We start from the raw sequence: 19,608 nt of genomic DNA, 5'->3' as shown, positions 1-19,608 counted from the left end.
CAGGCATGATTTATTATGATGGCCTGCTATTATTTATGGGTCCTGCTGACTTTTCAAACTAAACTTGTAGCACATCTTAAATCAGCTGAGTTATTTATACACGCACTAATGAGTCCAGTAGAATTATTTTCACACCACTGGAAGTTCTCACGGTCATTTAAAAGTACAATCTGCTACCATGATTCTGAAGACAGAGACTTGACCTTCCCTCAGAGCATAGTTCTGCTTGCGTCTGCCCTTTACATTTTGGTAGACTAGACAGGAATCACAAACGGTGTGCAGTAAGTGCTGTTCCTGAGGTTAAAGTTTGGGTCTTATATGAGTGTTATAAGATGCCTTTCACCCCATAATCAATGAAGAACATGAACAATTCCATAGCATCAACACTTACCTACAAAACTAAACAGCTTCAAAATCTCCTTACTCAGTCTATCCAAAGACTGAGCACCATGTGGCACATGAGATAGCAGAAGAAGGAGGGCAAATTTCGTATTACCCAAAAATAACATAAAATTATTGTTTGCGTCTTTCTAAGTCTTTTTATGTTAAAAAGTTAAATCTCCTAATAAAGTAGAGGTCATTAGATAAATCAGCGGAATATTGCTCTAAAAGAGTTTAAAACTAATATCACATCTTTGGGATTGTAAGGACTAAAACACACAAACAAGAAAACATCAACTGCTAGATAGCTGTAGCAGTGTGAAGAGGAACAACCTCAGCAAACCGCAATTTCCTAGCTACGAAGTCAACCAAAATCTCAGATAAGTGATCGATGGTTGCCCCTGACAATACATTTTGCATGCCAATTTCTTTTGTAGGTCAAGGGTTGTGTCATTTCCTGTGTCATTAACCCCTATATCTTTCTTGAATGGAACATTGTTTTGACCAGCCTGATCACAAGTCAGAATGTAGTGTAATGTTGTTCAGAGGTCTTACTTCATGTTTAAGGGCACCACAGGACATTTTTTGCTTACTGGGAGCAGCCTGTTCTTTCTCTGCTGGCTCTTCCTCCGTTTTCTTTGGCCGACCTTTGATCTTGTACACCAGGGCCATCAGACGGCCTTTGATGGATGTGTCCGGCTCCTCCTCCTCCTCCTCCATGGGAATGCCTACAATCATTCAGGACAGCTTGGTCAATTTGTGTGTAGATGCGGGGCACTCATTAGGAATGGTGGCGAGGTGAAAGTCATACCACAATGCAGCCTGAGGTCATCGTGGAAGCTTTGGAGCTCCTCCTGCAGATCCTCTGGACACGGGCAGTCCTCCCCAAGACTGAAGTTGAGCAGCATGTTAATCTGCAAGGACCAAAAAATGGAAAGTATTTAAAAAAGAGGTAATGTAATGGTCTTCTCATCTCCGATTGAACTTGATATCTAATCACGCGCTGAGTATAAAAATACAGAATGCTCCCACTGCAGTTCTTTTCTACTGACTTAACCGTTTCGTTCACTGCTGTGCCAAATAAATATACCGTTCAGTGATGTATGCATAAGTAAAGTAGCCATGGTGAGAGCTGCTACCAGGTTCCTGCACCTGAAGTTGCTGCTAATGCAAATATACAGGAATAATGGAGTAGAGAGAGAAATGAGTGTACTTTTGGGCTGAATGGGAGTGCAATTAAAGTGTGAGAATGAAAGGTTCTGGGAAAGGCCCCAGGCGAGGTAGCTGTGCTAAGCATAAAATATAGGAGAGAACTGTCTCTGCTAAATGCAGTAGTGTGGCTTTGTGGGAAAATGACCTTAGCTTCTCATTAGTCATCAGATGGAGTCTGAGGAATGAACAACCTGTGGTAGAATCAACATTAAGTTGCGCCTTTTGGCTTGTGAAGTGTTGTTCTAGCGGGTAAGACGTAAACAGGAGGTCGCAGGTTCAAATCCCAAACAGCCCAGGTGCCACTGAGGTCCCACTGAGCAAAGCACCGTCCCCACACTACCCCCTGTAGCACCTTTCTGAGCTCCCCGCACACTGACCATACGACCTCAGTCTCCTGCCGGGAGCAGTTGCCTGTGTTTCCTGTCCAAAGCATGCAGCCAGTGAGAATCTACTAATGTAAATGGTCATGAAAATAAAGAAAACACATCGAATGGGGAGGTGTGTCCAAATATTTGGCCTGTACTGTAGATTAAGTGCCACACACCTACAAAAAAGTGTTGGTTGGGGGCTAACTAGCAAAAGAGTCCCTCATGTTACATTAGCATACAGTGCCCTGCTTTACGTTTATTATTAAACCTCAAAAACTGTTCTGTGTTCTTGCCAAGATCCATCTGTCATGGGACCATGCAGTGCTAAAGCACAAACTATCACAAATAGCATTAACCTGCCAACTTTGTTTTTTTGCAGGAAGAGATGTTCTCAAAGGCAACATAACATAGTTTGTCTGGTTAAATTGTGCTAACCATATAGTTAATATCTCAGAACGGGCTTATACTTATACACTATTGAATTGTATTCAACATCATATCATCTCAAACAGTTTCACAAACAGGTGGAAATACAAAACTTTTCTCTTACACAAGATTGAGAGGGAATGAATCTTAGCAAGCTGTGCTATATTTGCTGTTCTGTACCTGTTCCTGAGGCGGAGAGCGGAATTCCCTGGTCTTTTTGGCTGTGACAGCGGCGGACATGTTGAGCGCCTGCATCAGCTCATTGTAGCGGAACTTCTGGTTGAACTGAAGCTTTGACACGAAGGAGTCGGCGAACGCCACAATGGCCTCGATGCGCTGTTTCAGCTCACAGTCACAGAAATAGTGTAGCAGCTCGCACATCTGGACAAACGAGATCAACTGTGTGTAATGACAAGTCCTACATTTTTAACAGCAACAGCGCACAACCTAGCTAACAATTGTTAAATCGTGTGCTAAGTTGCCTGCAACTTGGTTTTCAAACAGTGGTACTTGAACTTTCTCTAGGGATACTGGAGTCTCTGAGGCTATTGTTAATATTCCGAGGTGCTGTGTGTTGCAGTTTTGTGTTTATTATTACCATCCTATATGTAGTACAGTTAATATGTCCACATGTTGAATGACAGTCAATAATTATATTTATGTTAGGAATTAAGCGTCCTACAGTGGTACTTGGCAGGGATTTACTTTACTTTACATTGTTTAGCAGACGCTTTTATCCAAAGCGACTTACAAGAGGAAGACACCAGCAATTCTCGTTCGATTTCTATAGAATTTTGAGTTTACAAAACTAAGAGCCCTGATAAGGCCTAACTTGTCAGCAAAGAGCATGCTCAGAGATTGTTAAGTGCTAGACGAAGAAAAAATTATAATGTATATATATATACTTTTGTATTGTTTTGTGCAATGTGTACGCATGTGCGTGTGTAAGTGTTAGATTTGTCTGAAATATTTTTGAATAGGACAGGGTTTTCACCTGCTTCTTAAAAGTGGTGGTAGTCTCGGCTAGTCGTATGGAGGAGGGCAGGTTGTTCCACCAGCCAGGGACAACAACGGAGAACAGAGTTGACTGGTCTAAATATCTAATACCTAGATATTTATCTAATATCTAATAGCTAATAATCAGTAAAGGTTTGTGAACCAATGTGATTACATTGTCTTAATCAACATATTTTTACAATAAATTTAAAAACATGTTTATACCAGGAAACCTGCATTTAGCATATGTATTTTATTAAATGTAAGGTGGCCAACATAAAAATAAACAATTATAATAAATGTCTGGTTTTCCCTAATATAACATATGCTAGATGTTAATACATTTAAATAGTGTGCTTTAGTTTAAACAAATAATTAGTAAAAAGAAACGTCTGATTTCAACATTTGCTTAACTGACCTGCAGCATGACGGACTCAGGCAGATTTTTCTCCAGCAGCCCCTTCGTAGGCTGTTTGCCCTCCTTCCCAGCCTCCTCCTCTCCAGCCTCCACGGCCTTCACCTCATGGCTGGTCACCTCCTCTTTCTGGGCCTTCTCCTCATCTGCAGGAGGTGGCGGCTGCTCCTCCTCTGCTTTCTTCTCACAGAAGACATTGGGCTCGATGAGGAGCAGGATCATGCGCACCTCCTCACTGGTCAGTGCGCCCATGATGAGCAGAGTGCCGATGAGCTTGAGTATAGGCACAAACTGGTACGCCACACTACCCCCCACCGGGTCACGGATGTGGCTGCCCCCGCCATGGACAGCCTCTGTCAGCATGGAGATGGCCTTTTCCTTCAGTATGTCCAGGGGGATCTCGGGACTGAAGAGTCTCTGCTCCCGCTTGGTGGTGACGAAGAATGCGGGGGAGAAGGTGAGACGTGGCGTGAGGGAGGTGCTGAGACCCACGCCTGGCAGCGAATGACATTTTGAGTCGTCAGGGAAGAGGCGGATGCTACGCGTCTCATCCGTGACTGGTATGATGAACTCGTTGTTCATCATCAGGCGTGCCTCCTTTGCCGTGTCCAGGTGGATGCTGATGAGGACGTTGTAGAAGCCCTCACGCAGCTGGCCTGTCAGGTACTGGTTGTCAATTGTGTAGAGAAGCTGTGATTGGTCCAGGTGGCTACATAGGGCATGGGCCACACGCGTGTTGCCCAGAGCACAGAGGGCACAATACAATTTCAGCGTGTGGTAGTGGAACTGCCGTAGGTCCTCCTGCTCCGACAGCTCCATTATATCTATGCACCTGAGCCACAAGAGCAAAGAAGCATGAGAAAACTATATTTCTTCAATTAATGCAACAGCAAATTCATGCAACAAAAGAATAAAAAAAAACACCTTATTCAAAATTTAAGAGTGATTTACTAAACCAATTTTTGCACATTTGTTGCCTCAACACTCCCACAACAATCATTAATCAGTGGTCTGGTCTGAATTGAAGAATATTTTTTCCTAATGTCATGTTTTACAGAGTTTAATATCTCTTTAAAAATACGTACTTCATAAATGCATTTCAAGGGTTTTTGCATGATTACAAATCAGGTTCAAATTCGTTGTGTTCCTGAATGGCTGCAAGCAATGAGGTATTGAGAGTGGCAAGTAGTTTGCTCCATATAGTTCATTTTACATAGAAAAGCATGGGGAGCGCTGGGTTTAAATACCCCCAATGCAATTTAGATGCATTACTGACATGCCATTAAGTATGTGTAGTAAAAATTATTACATTTCCAAATGACTATAGGAATATTTAAACACAATGTCCCATGGCTAGTAAGTAATTTATTATAGTGTATATTATGTGAGTGTGTAACAAAGGACCTGTTCTCCTCTGGGATGTGGACGGCCATCATTTGCAGCGGATCCAGGCACTGCACCACCCAGCCATGCCTCTCGCTGACCCGTGCCGTCTCCACAGACACAAAGGTGTTGGGCATGCGGCTCCACAGCACGGACACGATGGTCTGCACATCCAGTCGTGGTGGGCACTGCGGCACCGGGTTCCTGAGCAGGCTTTTAAAGATGGCTGACGACAGGGGCATGCAGTCCTGAATACAGATGGGGTCAAGAGGCCAGAGTAGAGCAGAAAAGCCACTATTACTTTTCAGTAGTAATAATAATAATTATAATAATTACATTGCTGGACAATATATAAAAAATTGTATCAAAATTGTTCATGTTGTAATATATTTTATTCCAGTTATAGGTATTATGCACATTGTTTAAACAAGTTACTTAAAGTCATGTTTCCAATGGTTTCATGGTTTATTTTTCTTTATAAAAATACCAGTGACTTGATCCATAAGAACTTTTTTCAGCTCCAATTTTCAGTTTTAGTTTCAAATTCTACCCAAACTACCCAAATTCTCCAAAACTGACTTTGACATCAGTAAGAACTGGAATTTTCTCAGACCTAAACAACCCAAGTAGAATAAAATAATTTTTTGTCAGTTGTCCTGAATGTTTGTAATGGTGCTGGAAACCAACCTGGATTTTGGCAAGCTCAAACTGGAACAACTCTGTACTGGTGGGCTGCACAAACACCGCAGGAAACAGCTTTGTGTTGGGCTCCACCTGGACATACAAGATGCGGAGAGGGCCAGACACACACATCAACAGTCTGTAACTGTCTGAAGTTAGGCATTTAGTTACATGGTTTAATTTAACATGGGGCACATCCTCCTTCACAAGGTAATGCTTTTGCAGGGCTTGTCAGGATTAATGTAAATCCAGTATGTGTCCAGACAGGAAATAGATTGTGAGGCTTCTCCTGTGTCAGTCTGAGTTGTGCCTGGCGTCGTGTCAATGCCGGCCATGAGGGAAGGCAGAAACGCAAAGCTCATCACGATAAAACTCAGCCTGCTGGCTCGCCGTCCCCGAGGCGCTCATCTGATAGGGATTTACATCCCTCGGAGGAATCAGCCTGGGTCATCAGTTTCAATTAGCCACCCTGTAAATGGGCCACTCTGTGGTGGTCAGCAGTTACTGCTCACGGGTTAAAACTCATGAGGACAGAACTTCTCACGATGTCCTGGGCGGCTGAACAGCTGCGTCACAGTCTGGTTCAAAAATTGCAACGTCTCAGACTGTTAGACCCTGCAGTGGAGGGCGGCGCTGACGGGAATTTGATGGAGCCCACCGGCCTAAATCTTTTCTACAAATGCTGCGTGCACACGACCTCCAGGCAAAGATGCAAACCATACAAACAAATCACATATTAAAAAGAGGAGGGGACTCTGATCTGTGGAGGGTGCACACATGGTGGCTGCAGGTTCTTGAGATAACCTTTCAATTAGCAAATAGTAGAAGCCCCACCCATGGCTCTATAAACCTTTATTATTGGTCCAGCTTTACGCCTATTTTCTCCCCTGCAGGTGGAGTGTGTGCAGGGGTTTGGGCTTTGGGACTAAGGTTCATTCCTGGGTTGTTTAATGCACTTGCTATCGAACTTTGGGGAGACATACATGAATGTTTTGGAGTCTGCTTTGAGAAATTTAAATGGTTTGTTGTGCTTAGTATGTGCAAATAGACAAGAGAAATTATAGAAAAAAATTGTTTTAGTGAACCGCAGTCAGGTTAGAGAACAGACTCCTGGTAATAAGGGACCCCCTGGAGCCACATAAAGTGAGGTCATTGTTATACACAGCAGCACAGCAAACGGTGCACAAAGTGAAATGTGTCCTCTGCATTTAACCCATCACCCTGTGTGAGCAGTGGGCAGCCATGACAGGAGCCTGGGGAGCAGTGTGTGGGGACGGTGCTTTGCTCAGTGGCACCTCAATGGCACCTTGGCAGATCGGGATTCGAACCGGCAACCTTCTGATAACGGGGCCACTTCCTTAACTGCTAGGGCAACCACTGCCCCATAGTGGTATTCCCAAAAAAACTACACCCACACCGGCCTTCCAAGGATAAGGTTTCCGTTTCCCAACCCTGACTTGCACTTGTCGCGTAAGTTTGCATCACGTGGGGTTTTTATAAGTGGCACAACGGTTTGTATTGTTTTGTACAAGCGTATATAATGATTACTGTTAAACACGGGTTAGTGTTTAAGAAAGGCCTCTTAAAAAATGTTTTAAGACAGAACTGTAAAGAAAGCTGCCGTACCTGGTAGCTGGTGGGCAGCTCCTTGCCATTGGCAGTGAAAGAGATCAGTCCAGACTCCAGATCAATATAGCAGCCGATCTCCAAGTCAACGTTACTGCGGGAGGAGGACGACCCGTTGACGATGTCAGCACCGCACACCATATAGCAGTTGCTCCTCCTCACGCTGAAAACGCAGGAGAGGTATGTTTATGCCTGTTGTTGTACAGCATGAAGAAGAGATGATCCTCTGAAATAACCCAAATGTAAGGCCCTATTTTCATTATTGTGTTAGATGCAACATCATGCAGGATGTTTACTGTAAAGTGTACATTTATTATCAGTAATCCGCTGTATTTTCATCCACAAATATGTCAGTCAAGGGGTCTGCAGTTTGAATTTTTTTCACCAGAAGATAAATAATACACATCTATTGGCTGGAAAATATGCTCAGTTCGGCTTTAATAATGTGAAAAAGGAAACACATACCTGGGCATTTAAACCCAGGAGCAGGTTTATATGTGTTTATACACCCACATTTGTAAGATGTATGACTTAAGACGTACAATTCAAGAATTTAAAAATAACTGCAGTCTGATTTGTCAATTTTTTGTAATGACATAGATAACTACACATATAATTTAATCATAATTACGTTCTGACTAGTTTAATCATAGCATGATGAAGTGCACCTCTCATGGACACGGCCTCGTTCGTCTCCTAGGGTAACGGTGACTGCGCGAACTTTGCTGAGGTTGAAGTTCTTGCTGTAATAGTGGTAGTCGGGGGTGACCCAGCCAACACACACCGAGGCAGGGTCCTGACCCGCAAACACTCTGACACAGTGGTAATACTGAAACGCAAGCGGAGTCAGACATGTGACACTCAACCAGCATGATGGACAGATAGAGTATCACTGTGTGCTTTAGGCGTGAGATACCTGCGTAATGCTTCCATAATCTATGTTCCCTCCTTCCAGCTTCTTGGGTTCATCACCAACCTCTGTGCTCTTTCTGGGACCAGGATGGAACTCGACGGGCATGCTCAGACGAAAGAAGACCATGTCAGTGTTGCTAGCCTGGGTACCGAAGGTCTTGTGTGTCACCTTCAGGCATGGAGGACTGTCCACAGTGCCGTCAATTCTTGTCACCTAATATGTGATGGAAATGTTTCATTAAATGTAACATACAAGAATTACAGCTGAAACAGTTTCAGGTGGCAACTTATTTGTTTAACCTCCAAATTCTCATTTGACGAAAATGACTCCACCTGTTCTTGAGTGTAATGCACACCAGGTCATGTGACCTTGACTTTTGACCACCACAGCTATAAGTACAAGTTCATTCTTTCAAGGGATTCTTGAGATACAAATGCACAAACATACAGCATAAAATGTCCATAATAAACTAAATAAATAGCAACCAAGGCAAAAAGTTATAAACATCTGCATCAGATTTTGCTGAGATGGCAGCAATTCACACTTTTCACCACCACCTTAAGTTAGATAGTGGGGACGGTTTCCAACAGCCCAGAAGGTTTATGCTGAAAACTTTCTTATCATTCACTCATGTTAATGAGCATCTCATCAAAGCAGCTTTTGTTCACCATTGATGATGACAATATTGAATAAAGCAGTCATGGGGATAAAAAGTGGCGATTCATCAAACCTATTTCATTTTCTCCTGATACAACAAATATTAAATATGTTTCTTGCATTGGATACTTCAATATGGCTTGATCTTAGTCTCCATAAACACCATAGAGTAGAATTTACTGATGATAAATGATAAATGGCAATAGTAAATCATGAATATTAAACAATAAAATTGTTAGTACATAATAAGTTGCCCCATGGCTAGTGGCACCCTCACCTCAATGTGTTTGTGGTCTTCTGGCACATTGACAAAGGTGGGCAGGCGTTTGCTGAACCACATGGTCACCTCACGGTTCATGTTGACAGCAAAAGGCTCAAAGCCCTCCTGGAGGCCACACATGGTGTAGTATTTAAAGGTGCTGGCATCCTTCCCTAAGTTCATGCGTCCGATCTGCGACAGGCCCAGGCTGCAAACTGGCATGAAACCTGGAAATGGTAAAGTTGTTGCATTTTACAGCCACACTTTATTGTTTCCTTTGGAATTTATGATACCTCCTTACATTTCTTATTTTACTCTTCAAAAATTCCTTATTGGAGCAAAGCGTTTGTGTGTGGCAGTGGCCGTACCTTCTTCAGTGTCGAAGTCCGCAAAGCAGAGCTCTGAGCCCTTGTTGGTGATGAGGATCTCGCCATTGAGGGTGAATATCATGGACTTGTCCTCCATGTTGATCATGCAGCCCACCACATCTCCTTTGTTCCAACTCCTGGCAAAGAAATGGCTACCCTGGTGTACACGGCGACCCTAAAACAGTCACCAGTCAGACTCTGTTGAAGTTGAAGTTGTTGAAGTTCAAGTTGAGCTTTATTGTTCAGCTATATACGTGTTAGACAGTACATAGTGAAATGAAATAACGTTTCCATGTATGTCAATTCACTCATTCCAATCCAACAGAAGCAAGAAATGTGGCCTGTCTGATGCAATGCTAGCATTTACCCTAAATCCATCAAACACAAAGGATTGGTCATCCAGTCCCAGCTCCAAATCAGGCCTGCAGCCCGGTCGGGCCCAGCCCACTCGCATGTCTCCGCCCGTCACGGCCTCAAACTCGAAGTACCACTTTCCAGTGGTCACGGCGTACGTTTTTTCCACGCGGAAGAAACGGATTGTGTCAATGCTCTGCTTATCTACAACATGGGCAACTGAGGAGAAACAAAAGAACTTAAGGTGCAGTGAGGAATGGGGACATGTTCATTTTCAGTTAGTGTCAGTGATGCTCTATATATTCAAGCCAAACTGGTATTGGCGACTGTTCGAATAAAATAATGATGTATTCTGCTTTATTACTCAATCTTAAATCTTACTTAAATCCATAACCTAAACAGCATATTGAATAATAGATAATATGTAGATTTTTGGTATATATGTTCCGTTGTTTGCTCACCCTCTTGGTCTGGAGGGTCAATATTGTATCCATAGCCAATCAGTGTACGAATGGCCTCACGAAGGCTGTCCCGGTTGGACTTCTTGGTGCGTTCATCTAGTAAAGCATACGGCACCAGGCGAGGATTGCGCTTATTCTTCAGATCCTTAAGCACAAGGAGACAAAAGGAGCATCAAAGAGCATCAGAGTGAAGACAATTTTCAGAGCCCTTCCCTCCATTTATTCTCATAATCCCGGATAAGAGGTGGATTCCAGTTTAGTTCCATTTCATAGGAGGACAGAGTTGACACGAAGGAGGCATTTGGGAGATACCTGCTGGATGCCATAGGTCCATCCTTGCTTGATTCGATCTTTGGCCCAGACATTGTGAGCATTCTCGGCCAGTTTATCTACCAGAACTTCCTGACCTGGTGTCAATTTAACATCAGAAAGATCCAGTGGCGTGGGTTTATAACCATTGGGCATCATATAACTGTTACAAGAAGGAACAAAAAAATGTGAGTTCATTAAATATGTTAAAATAAATCTGTAAACCAGTTCATTCATCGCTGTTACACTGTCGGCAACCAACCCAATCAGCTCAAGAAATTCCTGAAGGCATTTCTGAAATACCATGTAGAACCACAACCTTCAATTTCCAAATGTGAATAAATTAGTCTAGGAGTTCCTTTCTAGTGAACATTTCTAACAAATTGAAAAAAAAAAAAATCTTCCTCAAACATATTGATTTCATGAGAATGGAACCTACATGAGGTTAATAATGAATGTGTCCTTTCTTCACCTAATCAATTCATCTTCGATATCAAGTTAAAACCTTTCTTCAAATTCGATTGAAAAAAGTAACAGTGACCCTTAACCACGAAATTCTAATCAGTCAGTCTTCAAGTCCAACTAAACCTTTGTCTGAAAAATCCCTCCAAGGCATTCTTGAGAATCGAATGTACCAATGGCAACAGTGACCAAATCAAATAAATGATTTCAAGTGAGAATTTGTGCAAAACTGGGTTATATATGATGTATATATATATATATATATGATGACATATATGATGGCATGTTTTTCTCCTAAATGTGCATTAAAGTCAACATATAGACAGACGGGCATTCATTCACTCATACTTTTTGGGCAGTTTCATTTTCTTCAGATCTTCCTCAGCATTGGCATTAGTTTGAGCCACATGACACCCCAATGCCAGCAGAGTCCTGAGATGACAAAGCAGGATTTATTCAAGTCGTACACACAGCAAGGTCTAAAGGCAAATTGAATCCACAAGAGTATATGGCTCATCGGCTCTTTGCATAGGAAAAATCAAATAGCAGACAACGCAGTACCTGCGATTTACTAATTTATCCAAACTGTCACAACTGTAATGGCATGTGGAAGCATTAAAGCCTTTCTTGTAGTTTACATTGAAATTAGCTCAACAATCCTGCATTGCACAATCAATATTCTCTCATAGGAACGAAATTTTAATTTAAAATTTAATCACAGGCCGAACCCTCAAACGATCCCTACATCCCATGCAAACAGATTTATGCTGCTTTTCAACCGTGACTCACTTCAAAGTCTCAGATGACATCTGCAGGTTATAGTTCATTTCAGTTTCCGGCAACTTGGTGAAGTCGACAAGACACGGGTGTTGCCTCTTGTTGTCATCTCGTATCTGGGAACAATGAACAGAATGTTAGTCTGGTGTACTGCAGAGTGCTGTAAGCTGTATTTTTTAATTAAAATTGCACAGTGGCTTAGACTACTTTAAGGTCATAGTGAATGCTGAAAGTCTTTTAAAGACTCGTGCATGGTAGGAACGTGAAATACCGTGATCAGTGCTGTAAAAGACTATATTATGGCCCTCTAACCTTTTTCCTATTGAAAAGACTCCTGTTGCAGCATGCCTACAAAAGAACTGCAACTGTAAAATTGTCATAGATAGATCATGAAGGCAAATGGAAGAGGGGCAAAGGAAACAAGGATCACAATGTGGCATGTGGGAATGAAAAATGGTCACAGAATGGAGAGGCCGTCACGGCTGCCAAGTAACCCTGGTGCGGTGCCATTTCGGGAACAGGACAATGTCACTTTGAGCTAACGAGGTCTCATTAAAGCTAAATTAATCTGTGAACATCTGGGCCTCCAAAATATTGTCCTCAATAAATGATAAGGTCTGGCCTCATGGGTGACAGTGGAGTCTTGGCCCACGATTAATATTTCCTGCCGCGTTCTTGGACAACACAAACTTCTCATTAGGTTCGTTAGGCAGGCGTGACTCGCTGAAGCTTGGTGGTGGGGGTGGTGTGGGAACACAAAGGGGGTCGCAGGGGGTCAAGAAAACAAGAAACATGAATGCCAACCCACGTGCTAGATCAAATGTCACCAATCGACAGTCGCGTCATTAATGTGGCAATTTCGGTCAGTTAAAGGTTTAATTAAATAGTAGGGAAACATCTACAGAAGGACGGTGTTTCCATTGACCCCGAAACCCCCTCCTTTTCCCTGCATCTTCAGCCGTTTTACACCACCCGGGAGATTAGTGATAAGAAATAATGAGGCACAAATGGAGATATCTCAGATCAAGTCAGTGTCTCTGGTGGGAACGCGTACTGGTTCTCAAAACGGTACCTTGCCGTAGATCCAGCCGAGTTCAATTTTGTTCATTCCCCAGAGTTCATGGATGTTCTCGGCCAGTTTATCTCGGACGTTCTCCAGGTGGGGAGGCAGAACAATCTGAACAACAGAAAGAGAGAAAGTTGTAATAAGCCAATTTACTCATTTTAAACTTTAAATTAGCCTATAGCAATCATGTCAAATAAAAAATTCTGATAAATTTTTCGGATTTCGTAGACTTCTGTCATGCAATAAACAATTATAAAGTATAAAGGAATCAGCATTATCTTATCTCGATTTAACTGTTATCACAGGAAACATGCCATGTAGTATTGGATTATTAGTATTGTTATATGATTGATATGAACGTGTGAACAAGTATATAGAGATTAATCTAAATAAATAATAATTAAATAAAGATGGTGGAGACATTTTTAAAAAATAAGTACCAATTTGGGTTGAGTTCTAATGTCTGAAGGTCCTTAATATCATCGGATATATCACAGGATTTACCTAATTTTCATGCTCATCAACCATTCGCTGCTGCTTGTGTCCTTATGACCCTCCAATTAGGAAATAAAGATTGGTCCCGAATATGCCACTAAAATGAGTATCTATATTTAGTAGGTTCAATAAAGAACAAACTAACAAAATCAATGAGCCTGTGGTCTGTGTAATCATGCCATAATAAGAGGGGTTTCAGATTCGCTCCAGTGGATCGGCTGGGTGTGAGGGAGTCACCTGACTCGTGTCTACAGGGATGGGGGTGAAGGAGGCTTGGGAGAGCAGCTGGGTGGTGCCCAGCAGGTCCCGAACACCTTGCAGGTCACGCTTGTACTCCTTTACGGGCTCCACAAACATCTTCTCCTTGGGAAGCAGCGCCTCATAGCACGGAGCATAGCCCGCCGGGGGCAGGAACTTGAAATCCCCATGACGGCCCCCCAACAGAAATCGAACCCTGAAATGTAAAAGTTCCCCGCGGTTAACACAAAAATTGCTAAAAGGTGCTTATAGGTCTTGTACTATAAAAATCCAGTGTGGTCAGAGGAGCTCAGTCGAAGGTTTTCAAGCTTGCTCACTAAAAATAGAATGTCCCCTAAAAAAATTCTCCAGAAACGTGTATCATGTGAATTATTGAGAAAAGTTGGGTACTTACTCTGCATAGAGGCTTTAAAGTCCAACTGTCATGTATTTTATAACTGAATGTTATACATGCTATTTATATTATAGCATGTATTATTTTGCAGTATTAGAAATTTTGTCCAGGGTCCTTCAATCAGAATTTTAATTTAAAACCCCAAAATAATTTTTCCATTTAGCAATCATTGAAGCTTGCATGTAATGTAAACTGTGTTTTCAAACAGAGCTTCATACTTGACGCCTGCTGAGAAGCTGACGACGGGGAAGAAGAATCCGTCGAGGTTAAAGTCCTCGAACATGCCCTGCACCGGCTGGCCGTTGATGCGGAAGGACATGCTTGGGGCGCCCAGGTCCAGGCAGCAGCTCACCACATCATCCGAGGTCAGCAGGTGCTGGTTGATGGAGGCCACGGCTCGGGGAATGCGCCCTACGGGACAAGCCCAGTGAGTGGGACATATGTGTCCACAATGGCTGCTTATTATATAATAAACTGAACATTACTAGCCCAATTCGTTCTACACGTTCTCCACTATTAGTGTCTTGCACATATCCTGTATATAAATTTGCACATTTTGCAACATGTTTCTCAAAGAAACTGCAAAGTGCTATAAGTGCATATATTTTCAGATGAATTCAACCCTAAGCACCATAACATTGTATGTAGTAGGAATGTGTTCTCCAAAGTATTTGCATGATGTTTTATGGACACCAGCTTTAGTTAAAATAGGTACAGATATACTAAGTCACCCTGAATTAATTGTCAGCTCATATTGTTGATGATGCTGGTTCTAACCTGACCACAGGTGCAGTCCATCAAAGCTATAGGAGTAAAGATCGTCTCCCACGCCATTTCCTCCCCAACCCTCTCCACCCCCAGGGTAAGGGGCGTAGCCTTTGGTGGTGGCCCAGCCGACGCGAAGGTGGGTGGCCTCGCCGTTGACAAAGTGGTCCACCTGGTCGATCACCAACTCGAAATACCACTTCTTATACTGAGCTGATCCCTCACTGATGCCAAGGAAGATGTTGGGCCTCATGCTGTGTGGCAGGAAATAAAATTCACAAATGATATAAAAGTAGAATGGAGTTTTATTAACCATTCTCATTTCTGAGCACAAATCTGAATAATCAAATATTCAAGTCATTGGAACAAAAAAAACTGATTGCTGATAATGAAATGTGAACAATGTGAATATGTCACCTTTGCACATAATTGACCAATCGTGTTTGAAGGAGCAGGTCTCTCCGCGGTAGCAGGTGGTCGCATATGAAGTTCTGATTGGCTCTCACAGCGACTCCGTTACAGACGCACAAAGAGCAGAGCACGTCCAGGATCTGTCAGGCAGGTGCAAAGTAGTAAAAGTTCCAGTTAAACCTGAGCTGAGTGATTTTATTTGTGCCCCTGACGACCCTAAGAGTGTCTCAGAAGGGACTTCTAAGAATGCCCATGTGGGTACACAAGTAGGTTTTACAACGAAAAGCAGCCGCCAGGGTCAAATGACTCGGATTCCATGAAACATAAACAGCATCTCTGACAGGCAGAGCAAAATGGAGATAATAATATATATGGACTTGCAGGCTTATTTAATTTCGATAAGCCAAGGTGTGTGTGTGTGTGTGTGTGTGTGTGTGTAGTTGGGCAGCGTTGAGCATTTGTCTGCCTGTTGGCTTTGTTTTTTTTTGATCATGCTCAACATGATGCGTGGGCCTGTCGGATACCAACCTTGTGATTGCGCCCGTGTTTGTACAGCAGGGAGATAATGGATTTGATATGTCCTTTCTGGATGATGTTCAGTGCTTCAGGGCTCTCGGTGAGGATGCAGTGGAGGACCTCAAGGATTCCTATTGTGGGAATAATGAGGTGTGAGGTGTAATGAGGTATCTGTTGTTTTTGTTTCTAAATCATGATGTAAGAATATTAAACTAGACTCTGATTAAATGCTTGAAAGGTTAATGAAACAGTTCTGAAGCCCCTGTAAAGATCTTGTCAATAGCAGGTTCATTCAAGAAATATATCTAAATATATCTAAATATATATATAACCCTTCCATGAAATGTAGACATGTTTTAATGTATCTTGGAATTTTGGAGCTACAGAGAATGTAGAAAGGGATCTAGGAGGTATGAAACTGTGATGCATATAGGTGACCCTGGGCTTGCACCCATTTCTTATGATTGATTGGGTCCTGATTACTCATGGGTGCAGTCTATTAGGCCGGGTTGATCAGGACCCTTCAACAGGAAATTAGCATGCCATACACACTATTATACACGCCTTACACACTGTTATTCCGAACCAAGCTGCATCAGTGTTATGCTGGTTATTTTTTTTATTTGTGTGTGTGTGTTTTGGCCATCGAGTCATGTATTATGATTCATCTTTGAATTCATGTGGCATGACAGAAACGTGGTAAATATCATTTGACACATTTTTTTGCTTAAACAGTAACAGACCAAGGGCTCTGACTGACCGCATGTTAAATCTGTATTACACTGTGTGCCTGAGTTGTGAGGAAAGTGATATGAAAGGACGTTTCCACCCACCTGATGAAGACTCCAGCCTCTCCAGTTTGCTGACCAGCCAGTCCAGCTTGCGGGAGAACTGTGTGCAGTTGGTCCTGTTGCCGCAGATGAGAGCAGCTGGAAAGGGGGGGGAGTTCTTTGTTAAAAAAAAAAAAACGCACCCTGCTGCCCCGCCTTTCACTCCTCTCCTGACTGATCATCATCAGAATATAGCCAAGCCCTGGGTAGGGTGGGAGTAGAAATATGGAGCGAGATTGTCCACGGGGGGCTGACTAATGGTCTCCCCAGGGAGAAATCGATCAAAGGAAGCTTGGCTAAGGGCGCACTGATCAGAGCAGGAGGAAGAATAAACTACAGAGAAGAGATGCACTCCGGGCAGTAAAACCCGGAGCACTACGGCATCCATCCAATCAATGTGCCTAGTTGTAAGATGCTCCCATTACTCTTCGTTCCTCATCAGACTCAACAGCCTCCCTGATCTTCTGGTGACCTCTGCATTTCCAGGGGGAAGGAGAGACACAGCCCTCTCCCACTGGCATTCTGGGAAAAATTTGGAAGTGGACAAGGTGAGGCGGCCGGGGAGGCAGCTCTTACCCAAAAGCTCATAGAGAAGGTTGAGAATTTCCTTCCAGGCTTCGCCAGCCTCCTCCCCAGCATGCTCCTCAAAGTCGGCCGCACTGTTGTAGACGTTCAGCCGGTCGATGCATATCGAGACAAGAGTGAGCATTCCCTGTAACATGATCACAATCATTCATTATCATTATAATTATCATTTTTGCCTTAATATATCCCCTATGTGGTCCTACTCAACAGGACAAAATTGGGCTTTATCAGTTATTTGCTCTTTGTCACAAAATAATTTTATTCAAATTTACCCTGTTCCATCTGGCACATATACAACCCTCTTGTGTTGTAATGAATATGTACACATGCAATTCATCATTGAATGTGTGTTCTGGATTTTTCCATCCAGAACAGGCTGATCATGTGAACAGCTCCAGAACTGAGGAAGCAGATCTCAGTGAAAAAAACAGTATGTATTGTAGGACAAGAGGGTCATCGTAATAATGTTGCTTAAAACTGTATTATCTGTAACCATAGTAATGTGCTTAGTGCAGTAAACCTGGGTCTAGAGTGGGCAGTATTATGTCATTAACTGGAATTAGCATTTAAAGCAGTGAAGTGCAATATATTCTGTACAGATGTTTTATTTTTTTGTATTTAATTATTAACCACTGTGGTCATGCTCCTCGTCTTTTGCCTACCCCGGCTACAGAGAGTGCATGGTTCTTTCGTGTTTCATCATACTGGGTTTTAGGGTTTGTTTTCTTGGCTTGTGACTAAAACATTTTTGCTGTGATGACAGCATTTTTTGCCTCTTGCACTTGATGTTGGAAAACGGGGATGGTATTCCAAAAGTCCTGAAAGAGACCCTGTCTTGAACACTGTGACTCCTTCACTCATGCTAATGATCATCTAATGAAACTGCTTATGATGATGACACTAGTCTGAAAAGCAGTCGTGATGATAGAAAGAGGCAAATCTGAAGAATCTGATTCATCAAACATACTTTGATGTCTTATTCAAAAAATTAATATTTTTTTTTTTTTACTTTTTCCTATAGGTGTAGGTTTCCAGTAGTGCACATTGCCTCTGTTTTGCAAATATTTTTGTAGTTCATTGTGCAGATTCTCACAGTTAAAAGAGGAGTCATCCATCCTCATTCTGGATTAACTAATTATGGAAACGGACCCAGAGAATTTACTACAGTCTGCTGGGCTCATCACGTGGTACCTAGACTGCGCCTCACCTCTTCCTTGAACAGATCCTGGCGCTTTATGAGGGAACGAAGCTGCCGCTGCTTCTCCTCGTGCTCCAGTTCGGAGTCCGGCTGCTGGAAGTAGACGATGAGGTCGTTCAGCGCTTGCAGAACCTCGACCACAGGCAGAGTCACTTCGTTACTCCTCTCCCCTCCAAGGCTGTTCAGCCCACTGTGAGGGAAACCAGATAGAAGTTTAGCCTTCCATGACTACGTCTGCTACGTCGGGGCTGCAAAAAAAAACATTTATTGGGGTGGTGGCCCTTGCCTGATGAACTGGCTGAAAAGCAGGGTGGTGTTACGGATGATGCGGGCGGCCCTGGACTCCTCGTGCTGGCAGAGCTGCAGAGTTAATCCATCATCCATGTGACCCTCAGGAGACAGACACGCCTGCAGAACACAGCATTCACTTATTAGTGTTTACTCAGCAAGAAAGCATATAACTCTAAACCTTCAATCGCGGTCACACCTTCAATCACATTTACCAGCTGCTGTGGGCTTCTGATATAGTCTAGTGGTGAGGAAAACCACACTGCATGTCAAACAACACATAAAAACTTCAGAGTGCCATCAAACTAGCTCTGACCCCATGATGCATGGACTCCATCACTGCTGTGGTATTGAGCAGATCCTTTATGTGCTGTACGACCTTTATGGATCTGACCGGTTTTTCGAAGTACGTCATACTGATGCTTGACCAGACACAGGACCTTTAGACCTCTTTGTCATGTTCATTTGTCAGCACAGCTAAATATTCCACTGATTCAAGAAGGGGTATACACTGTCTGCAATGTTCTTGGTGATACGCGGTATAATCCAAATGGAAGCAGGACCCAAGGATTCCAGCGGAGCATTGCCTTCTGTCTCCAGGGGGACTGTCCCTGTCACTACTTATTGTAAGTTGCTCTGGATAAGGGCGTCTGATAAATGCTGTAAATGTAAATTAATATTAAGCAGTTTGTACACTTATGTAAAGTTGGTAAAATGTTTTTTTAGAAAACCATATTAAGAAAACCTCTCTGAG

General features: G+C 42.8%; 1 protein-coding gene across 5 annotated transcripts in view; it reads right to left on the bottom strand.

Annotated features, from left to right (window-relative positions):
* ryr3 (ryanodine receptor 3) overlaps nt 1-19,608 on the bottom strand; it is a 75,045-nt gene that overhangs the window by 32,430 nt on the left and 23,007 nt on the right. For all 5 annotated transcript variants that reach the window (XM_029002218.1, XM_029002217.1, XM_029002219.1 and 2 more), the window contains 26 exons: nt 18,853-18,974; nt 18,576-18,756; nt 17,360-17,495; nt 16,787-16,882; nt 15,966-16,084; nt 15,444-15,577; nt 15,039-15,280; nt 14,480-14,672; nt 13,847-14,063; nt 13,121-13,225; nt 12,061-12,164; nt 11,620-11,703; nt 10,813-10,972; nt 10,501-10,645; nt 10,053-10,258; nt 9,686-9,860; nt 9,336-9,544; nt 8,405-8,614; nt 8,157-8,317; nt 7,489-7,651; nt 5,869-5,955; nt 5,203-5,429; nt 3,802-4,630; nt 2,568-2,768; nt 1,193-1,295; nt 975-1,109 (listed from right to left, as the gene is read on the bottom strand). In XM_029002218.1, the coding sequence (XP_028858051.1) occupies nt 975-1,109; nt 1,193-1,295; nt 2,568-2,768; nt 3,802-4,630; nt 5,203-5,429; nt 5,869-5,955; nt 7,489-7,651; nt 8,157-8,317; nt 8,405-8,614; nt 9,336-9,544; nt 9,686-9,860; nt 10,053-10,258; nt 10,501-10,645; nt 10,813-10,972; nt 11,620-11,703; nt 12,061-12,164; nt 13,121-13,225; nt 13,847-14,063; nt 14,480-14,672; nt 15,039-15,280; nt 15,444-15,577; nt 15,966-16,084; nt 16,787-16,882; nt 17,360-17,495; nt 18,576-18,756; nt 18,853-18,974 (4,744 nt within the window). The remainder of the gene's footprint in view (nt 1-974; nt 1,110-1,192; nt 1,296-2,567; nt 2,769-3,801; nt 4,631-5,202; nt 5,430-5,868; nt 5,956-7,488; nt 7,652-8,156; nt 8,318-8,404; nt 8,615-9,335; nt 9,545-9,685; nt 9,861-10,052; nt 10,259-10,500; nt 10,646-10,812; nt 10,973-11,619; nt 11,704-12,060; nt 12,165-13,120; nt 13,226-13,846; nt 14,064-14,479; nt 14,673-15,038; nt 15,281-15,443; nt 15,578-15,965; nt 16,085-16,786; nt 16,883-17,359; nt 17,496-18,575; nt 18,757-18,852; nt 18,975-19,608) is intronic.

The sequence above is a fragment of the Denticeps clupeoides genome, chromosome 14 (assembly GCF_900700375.1).
Source record: "Denticeps clupeoides chromosome 14, fDenClu1.1, whole genome shotgun sequence".
NCBI lineage: Eukaryota > Metazoa > Chordata > Actinopteri > Clupeiformes > Denticipitidae > Denticeps > Denticeps clupeoides.
The sequence above is the reverse complement of the archived record's forward strand: the minus strand, read 5'-3'. Positions and strand labels throughout refer to the sequence as shown.